This window comes from Battus philenor, unplaced genomic scaffold (assembly GCF_028537555.1).
Source record: "Battus philenor isolate CCGP_79_NKW_IND1 unplaced genomic scaffold, ilBatPhil1.0.hap1 SCAF_10, whole genome shotgun sequence".
Classification (NCBI taxonomy): domain Eukaryota; kingdom Metazoa; phylum Arthropoda; class Insecta; order Lepidoptera; family Papilionidae; genus Battus; species Battus philenor.
The window spans coordinates 8,108,027-8,117,082 of record NW_027181662.1 but is presented as its reverse complement, the minus strand read 5'-3'; the positions used below and the strand labels follow the sequence as shown (position 1 = coordinate 8,117,082).

Sequence of the window (9,056 nt, the reverse complement as noted above, 5' to 3'; positions counted from 1 at the left end):
AGCTAACATAGCGCTCAAAACAGATGACCCCTACAGAATCGCAGAGTCGAAGGTCCACCCACAAGGTGGACAGACAAACTTGATACGCGAAAGTTTCTGATGCTGTGTGGTTAACGCTTACTGTATTGTAAGTGTCTAGAGCAGGAGTGATGTGCTGCGTGTTCTGTGGAAACACTGCGACGGGCGAGAGGAGTACGTCTTTGGGACGTTTATTGCCCTTTGCTGAGGTATGGGGGGAGTAGCTAAAAGCGTTAACTATAGGAAGGCCGATAGCTTGTCGATACAACATTGCTATCTGTAAAAAACAAACACTTTCACTTTAGGTAAATAGCTATATCATCTTCAGGTTATTGCTAGACTTGATACCTCGTCAGCAAAGGTCGCAATCAAGATAAAAAATAATAAGGAACCATTTTTACAAACGTGTTATATTTGTATCAATCACTATTAACTACAAAAATAAAACATAAAATAGAATTTTAAACTTTATCGTAAATCAAGATAGATATTTTTTCCTCAAATGAACATGTGCCATATTTTATATTATTAAATTAATGCTAGAAGAATAGAATTCTACATTTACTTCTAAATATTAAAAAATAACAATTAATTTTATGTAACGGCAGTGTTTCTTAGAAATTATTTTTTAATTAGTTGTAATTAATTCTACGACGAATAAACAGTTTGCTTAACTATTATTAATTTACTTGTCTTCGCGTGGAATACTAATTAAACCTGAGAAAGTGTTATTACAACTGAAATTAAATGAATCCGGTTTTTGTGAAACCATTTTCTGCTGTCAATAAATAAAAATACTATAAAAACACGTACGGTAAAACTTTAATGATCTTTAGCTTCAGTAAAATGCATTTTGAAAGTTGAGCCTTTATTAACTTTGAAGATTAAAATTTATCTTCTTTTTTCAATCTTGAAGTCAGTCCTTAAAAAAAGAACTGTATTACAGGCAGAGAATTTACGAATTTAAAATGAAGCATGAGCTATGATGGTTTCACTATAAAACATTATAGAGTAATGCTACAGCATAGCCGCCGCACTTGAAGCTACATGTCAGAGAGTCTCCACCGACGACATTTTTAAGCAGAGCAAAATAATCGCCTTGTTGACAGGTGAGATGTATCGCTTCCAGCGGTAACGGAACATAAATTGACAAATGTCGTCACAACGCGCGCGACTGAAATACCATGATATTAGCGCAGTTGTATAAATCCTCGTAACTATGTCAATACGCATAACGTAATAGCAATCCGTGTGGAACGGTTATTGGGTTTATTTTACATTCTTTTATTTACTTTATGATAGAGAACTTCTCTCTACGCCTAGGGTTTCCTATTGCTAAAAGTTTCGCAGCCATAGTTTGTTCGGTTGTTTCATCGAACCCCCAACCCGGCAATTTTATTGACAGAGCCGTCAAGGCATAAACGTGCTACGTCTTTTAATTCATCATTTCTTTAATTGAACAATACCACGTCAACAACATATCGTTCGCTGCTGGACATAGGCTTCCCCATAGACTTGCATATACCAATAGAAGTTTTTTTTCTCCTACACCCTCTTACTTTTGGGAAGAGGACTTTGTCTTTAATAATTACTTTCAAAATTTTTTTTGTCATTTTCATGATAATATGGAGACCGAGAGAATCTCCATATTATCATTCATTCATTTTTCTATCACATAACCTTACATCTTCAGTTATTATACATTTGTTTCTTTGCATTGCACCTGATCCTCTCCTCTATTATCGAAATGCAGGGTTATTACCAAAGTTTATCACAAGATTTATTATTCAAACGATTTAATTTTTACTTCTACTACAAATGTTACACTTATAACAGTATATTGTTTTCTTTTGCGTTTTATTTTATTGCCTTATTTTGATACTTACGAATATTATATATATATATTTATTCTTTATGTAAAACTGCTTATCTGACCCTACATTAATTCAAATCTTATTTCAATGGAACAGTCGTCGTCTATTAGTGTCTATATGTCGTCTATATGTTCTGCACGCTGTGACCTGCCGACCGCCTTCATGATATGTCATCAAAATGACAATCCACTGGGCTATGTTGGTTTATTAGATTTATTTTGGGCTTCTTGATATTCTATGGATCGCCATTCCGGCATGTCTCGAGATCCACGGCGCCTCATATTTAAAAATTTGTATTTACTGTTAAAGCTGCATAACTATATACATGGTATCCATTCTATAACATTGCCATCTCTAGTTTTTTTCATGATATCAATCAATAGAAATTACAATTTTTAATTTTTTAAATTAAATTAAATTAAATCAAATATAAGAATCACATAAAACACATTTAAAGAAAAAATATGCTTGCCTCTAAGATAGCATTAGAGACAATTGAATTTATACAAGGATATAGTTTAACAGAATTATAAGTTTACATATAGTGATGTTACTTTGAACATTAAGCAAATCATTATTTACGTTTTCGTGCACTTAAAGTGTTGTAGTTGGCGATGGAATAACAAAATAAATTAAAGCTAGTGAAAAATTCATATTAAATTTTACTTCATTAAATGAAAATACATATCGAGATCCATATTGAAACAAAATTGAAAATAAAATCCATTTAGTTATTATTTTTGAATTATTACAAACAAATTATTAATAGCTTTTTCTACAAAAAAGTAAATCTTGTGAAAAACAATAATTTAAGATTATAATTTTTTATAATATTTTTTCCATTCATAATTGTACTTTTAATACTTTTTCAATAAATTTGAAAATCGACCTTATATAAAAAACGATGAATTAATACACTAAAGACTGTTCATTTGTACTTATTCAAATTAACAGTTATTCATTTTTAAATAACTTCATTAATAACATAGATATTGTCTTAAAACTTTAAATAAAGGTTAAACAGATACATGCATGCAAAGTCGTAATAAATAAAAATTTAGGAACAAAATAAAGATTATGATCACAATTTAAATAAAAGGGTGCTTTTTACAAATGACCAAAGAACACAAACTATATTTAAATTTAATTCGTCTTAAATACAATTATGGACAAAAACTGCTAAGTATCAACAACAAACATGCAATTCCAAAAACAGATTAAAAAACAACAAAAATCACGTGATTGCTAACTACTACGTATCTATTGGATGCTTTCAATAACAAATAAAAGCATAGGCTCAAAATGAGAGGTAATCCTGGCTGATAGATATATATTAGACAAGAAATTAGTAATGTAAAAACATTGAAATCTATTTCAAATTCTTATGCTGGTAAATAAGGCAAGTGGTAATAATTATAATTTTATTAAACACATTAAAATATGATAAATAGTAATAATTAAATTATAGCTCTATGAACCAACTTTTAACACTAATCGAAACTTAACCTTAAAAGTCATTTTTATAAGTACATTTTCTAAATAGCGATTATTATCCTAAAATCTCTACTGTGACTTATTTAAATTTTAATTATATGCATAAATGAATTATATAAACATTCATTAATATCAAATCTATGTAAAGGGACTCGAGTGATCAATATATTTGGCACTGCAAGAATGAAAATAATTGCAATGTTTGAATATATCAAATTTAATTACTTCAATATAAATGTAATAATTAAAAAATACAAATACTGATAAGACTTAAATTTTTTTGCATTAACTTATAGGCAGCTCCATCCATTTAAAAAAATTGTGACCATAATCAAAAATCATTACTTTAATGCCTCATTACAACAATAGATAGCAATGTGATAAAAAAAGTATAATCGCACAGAGCAATACTTTTTTTTAAGAAAAATACGTACTATATTTCGATATAACTTTGAAATATATCCTTGAATAGTACTTCTTGGAATGGATAGTTAAGTAAATTGTAACGAAACTAAATTAAATCAAACAAGTCATCACATCGAAAAGTTCAAATGTATTCCAACCTAAACACATTTTAAAGAAATATCTAAGACTTACAAATGAAGCGATCTATAGTCACATTTAGACTAGCCAACCCTTCATATACCGATTAAACTATTCACTTCTGACATCGGTATCAAGTATGAAACAGTACAAAAAGTAGAAATAAATTAATGAGAAAATAGACACTCAATATATAATTTTACTAGGCGGAGCCGGCGAGTTAGTACTCATCGCCTGCTCTAAAGTATCGAGGCGGCGGTACGCATGCCCGCGGCTGTTTCGACGCCTCCCTGGTTGACGTCCTTCCACTATTAACCCAAGGACCTGCAATACAAGTTCGATAAACTGAGGCAATATATAGTAACATAAGTATCATAGTAAATAACGGTATATATAATTTTAGCATATAAATATAACAAGTTGTTAAGTGTTGACAAAATCAATAAAAACTATTACAAGGGACAAGAGAAATACTTTGACAAAATCTCCTTTGTAAAAGGCATATGGTATAAAAAACACATGTGCCTGCCAATAGTAATTTGTTTACCGCCATGTGACTCAGGTATGGTCACGTTTCGTTAACTAGCTTTGGATATATGATGAAAAAAGTAACTTCCCTGAACTGTGTGATTTGCCATAAAGTGCAAGATACCTATTACGTTATCATGGAATTTGCCAAGACAGTAGATTTACGAAAGAAATTATCTTTAAAGAAATATGAAATTGATGCTTGTAATTGTATCCTGTTGCACCCATGTATGACAGAAGCAGTTTTTAATAAATCCGTTTTTTTTTTTTGTGATTTGAGATAGATAAAATTTATTTTAAGCAAATAAATAGTTTTTTGTAATTTGACATAAATTATGGAGATGACATATCTATGCACAAAACTCCTAATTATTGAAAAAAATAACCAGTGCAGTTTTTGCTCTCTAAGTTTATTGTGTTGCAAGTCCCTGCTTTATTTTCAACTTCATGAAGATAACAATGATATACAATAAACCATAAAAAAACTAAGTACTTACCACTTTAGTAAATTTGCTCTTATTGTGATACAGAATATAAAGTAAAACAACCACAATAACAGCAGTCAAGAAAAATGAAAAGAAGTGATCATCATCTTCGGGAAAATCATCTTGGGGTATTTTTGAAATAAATTCTGAAACCAAATCAATAAAATTTAAGCTATTACACTTTTAATCATAGAAATATTGCACTAGGACTTGTTTTGCAATTATAATATAGTAGAATTCCCCATTGGGGCCTTTGTATCCAGTCACTTCAAAGAGCATCCACCCATACAATTTACGAGCATTAAATTCTTACAATTTGAAGAGATATGTAATGTAAAGGTCCAAGTTAACACATCTGCAGGAAACCTTGAGCAATCATAAACCTGAGAGACCAATAAATACCAAGGGAGAACCTGCTTTTCTTAATAACAAAAAAACAAAAGCAATTAAGTAATAATTACTGCTGAAAATATTCAATTACAGTTGACACCATTTTAATTATTTGTAATATCACAGATGGTACTTTAACTTTCAAGACATTAATTAATGGTTCCTTTCCAACCTTATCGCATTATCAGGCATTCCAAATAACATATAACAATAACAACTTGTTAAATAAATGTAAACAATTTGAGTTAAAAGTTATTTGATTTACAAGAAAAATATCCACAGTTCATATAGAACTTTTACCTTGAAATCCATATGAACAAATAAAAGTTGTAGACAATACAAAAACACAAAAATGGCATTGAAATGAACCACCAATTTTAGGTTTGCAGTGTTATGTATATGCATTTGTGGCAGTGATGTTATTAAGATTATTATAAGATTTCATAAGCTTTTAACTAGTTTTATTAAACACTGATTAGTCTCATTTGAACTTAAAAACTAAACGAATATTATTTATAAACATGATAGTCTTTAACAAGTAATCTTTTAAGAATTTTAAGCATTTAACTATCATTTTAACCAAACCTATTAAATGCAAATTTATATGATTAGGTGCAAATTTATATAGTTAGATTCAGTCTATGTTCTTGACCTGCTAAGGGTACCACCAAATGAGGTTTTGAGTAAAACATTAAGTTTATTATAAACACGAAATTCCAACATAGCTTTTTAAGAGTCACAACAATATGGCATGGTTAAGTTATTCCAAACATGATCTAATACTTTACCCCATTTGTAGTCATTTTATCTCATAAAGCCAGTACCTTTATTAAGTGCCAGAAATAGTTCTAATTTGTCTTGTGTTCTAATTTGTCAAATTGCCTCTAAAAACTTGAACTTTCATTGGTTGTGAACCAGTAAAATGATAATCTACTTTATCCCAATCAATGAATACTTGTGTGTAAATGTTGTACCTCCATGTGATTTCTCAACGGTGTAAGACGGTATGAATGGGACATTGCTTTTTGTGTTTTCTTTTATTTTTTCTTCCTCAAGTTTCTGTAGATCGTCTTTACCAATACTGATCTCCATATCATCTTGCATATCTTGTTTGTCTTCTTCTTCTGAATCTGAAAATGTAATAAATATGAAAGTGTCAGTAAAAATTACTTAGGCTTATACTGAAATAATTATACATTTAAAAATAATAAATGAAAGTTATTAATTTTTATAACAACTTCAGAAAATAAAGAGAACAGTTTATTGCTATAAGCTTAAAAGAGATTTTTAGCACTTTTTATAATACAATTTATACATCACTTGTGTCAATCATATTATTTTAGTTATTAAATATATATTATTAATAGACATTTGAGGTTGGTTGAATTGAAACCATGTGACCAATTAGTACTTAATATTGAAAACAATATTGATAATTGCACTATTGGTGATCAGCTCTTTGCATTAAGTAATCTAGATAACTGTTTGACATTTCTTGCCAGCTAGCATGTAGATAAAAGCTGAACAGAATTTTTGAAGAATGACCCTTGCTTAAGTGGTTAGTTAGATTAAAGCTGAACCTGAAGCAAATGAGTGCAGTAGTCGCATGGTTGCAGAAACAAAACTATTATAATAAGACAAGACCACTGTTAAAATATTTAAAAAAAAATTTTTAGCCAGATTTTATAAAAAGGTATTTAGTTTAATTTTTTAGTTAAATAGAAGACCCATCTATAAGTCACTATGCTTAAGGGCCACCTTGAAAAATCTGGACCATATGAGGTCTTAGAGATAGATTTGCATTTGGCTCCAAGTTATTCTTTCCATAAAACCTTATTTTTTACTTGTGCTTCATGGTGGGGATCATAACTACTATGGTGTGGGGACATACATACTAACAAAAAAATGTCAATAAGACATTGAAAGTCACTGAATTAGATTAAATAGCCAACAGAAGCTCCATACCAATCTTATTACTCAAACAACTGAATGATATAGCAAAGATAAGAGCTTTACCTGCATCTTCTCCGGCATCATCAAATGCTTCTTTATTATCCTTTCCCTGGCCATTTAACAACTGATCTTTATCTATGTCATCTTTTTTTGGTGGTACTTCTACTTCCATATTTGTCTTTAGTGATACATCAGGCTTTGGAGCATCCACAGACTGTTCTATATTGTTGAGTGCCTCACCAGCACTGATTTCATCTTTTTTAATTCCTGAATTAATATCTGCACCAGAAATCCCCATGTTCACTGGTTGAATATCTTCCAATTTAGTTCCTTCATTATCTGCTCTTTCAAGATTTTTTAATGTAGTATGATATCCTGAAGGAATGAAATTTCTAACTTCTTCATTATTATCAACATTGTTGTTCTTTATAGTTGAGATAATAGAATTGTTAACAGGAAGTGAACTCATTTCTTTTGTATGTATACTACTATTTTGCTCTGTTCCTACTGTTAACACTTCAATGTTTGTTTTATCATCAACTCTGGGTGTTATTGGAAGAACTTTTAATACATCCGAACCCCATTTATAAAATTTACAGAAGTAGTTTGTATCGTCAATCATTAAGTCAGGTACTTCGCACACTTTTCTGCATTGTTCTTCATCATTAAACACATTCTCGACCATTTTCAGATATTGTGGCATGTTGGTCAAGTTTGTAAATTTCCAATTTCTTGCAATTTCTTTGCACATTTCATCAACTTTAATAACTTTGAGTTGATCCTTTGTAAAGTCTTCTGACTGGTTTAGTTTTGCACTGACAACTGCGTCACAGAGCTGTGTACTCATGTCGTAAAAAATCAAGCATTGCATGTGTCTGATAGTGGTAAGCGGGACTGTTAAATTACACTCAGAAATTTTATCATTTATTTGGGTTATAAGAAACTGGTTTTTGCATCGACCTGCAAGAGTTTGTAGTGAATTATCTAATGAGGATGCTAAAGTGGATACATGGCTAGATGTAGGGTAGCCTAAACTATGATAGAACGTATTTATCAATAGCAGTGTAAAAATACAACAAAACATGTTGAATAACTTAGTTGTACAATACAAATAATGATATAAACCGGACTAAAATGTTTCGCAGGCTGACCAATCGTATTGTAGTTTTGACGCTTTTGACTTTGACGTTGATATTTTTTTTCACAAGATTTCCAAAGACAATGGATTAGTCAATGGAAGTGTAGGTATCAAAATATATTTTTAATTTCTATGCAATCTTTTCAACTATTCCATTTTTATCAAGTATACCTATCTACGTAACACAATAAAAAATGAAACTAATATTTAATCTTGGGTATAAGCTTTGCTAAGTACTTTAGATAAATCAGGACATGGATAAAACGTATATTCAAAATCTTTATTTATAAAAAGGCTAATGTTAGATTCGGAATATTGATAAAGAACAACTTGGCAGGAACCTGGATATTTACTCTTTTATCGCTAATTTTCAATTTTTTCTTGATATAAATCGTCACAAGCTTATATTTCAATTTGATGTTGAAAAATGGCGATCGCAATTTATTTCGAAATAATTTATATTGTTGTGAATATAGAGAATATCATTATAAATATATAGTGATGCGTCCTATAGTATATCTGTATTATTATTATATCCTTTAGGGAACGTCGGGCTCTGATATTGTAAATTACACGAATTGTTCAGTGTAAGTCCGCTATATAACTCTAAGCGCTGTAAGCTACAGGACATAA

At 30.1% G+C, this 9,056-nt stretch overlaps 1 protein-coding gene across 1 annotated transcript; it reads right to left on the bottom strand.

Annotated features, from left to right (window-relative positions):
- Positions 1 to 2,514: 2,514 nt before the first annotated feature.
- On the bottom strand, positions 2,515 to 8,473 carry LOC137923928 (uncharacterized). The gene is made up of 4 exons (XM_068767177.1): positions 7,349 to 8,473; positions 6,307 to 6,462; positions 4,955 to 5,088; positions 2,515 to 4,253 (listed from the first exon to the last, which is right to left on the bottom strand). Exons 1-4 carry the CDS (start codon positions 8,367 to 8,369, stop codon positions 4,116 to 4,118), a joined length of 1,449 nt encoding a protein of 482 aa, XP_068623278.1. The 5' UTR covers positions 8,370 to 8,473; the 3' UTR covers positions 2,515 to 4,115.
- Positions 8,474 to 9,056: the final 583 nt, after the last annotated feature.

Bases quoted from the DNA above. Each gene is read 5' to 3' on its own strand.
- LOC137923928 (XM_068767177.1), bottom strand. From the start codon at position 8,369: ATGTTTTGTTGTATTTTTACACTGCTATTGATAAATACGTTCTATCAT. The intron at 6,463-7,348 runs GTAAAGCTCTTA...TTACATTTTCAG, and splicing joins TGATGCCGGAGAAGATGCAG to ATTCAGAAGAAGAAGACAAA. The intron at 4,254-4,954 runs GTAAGTACTTAG...CTTGTATTGCAG, and splicing joins AGAGCAAATTTACTAAAGTG to GTCCTTGGGTTAATAGTGGA.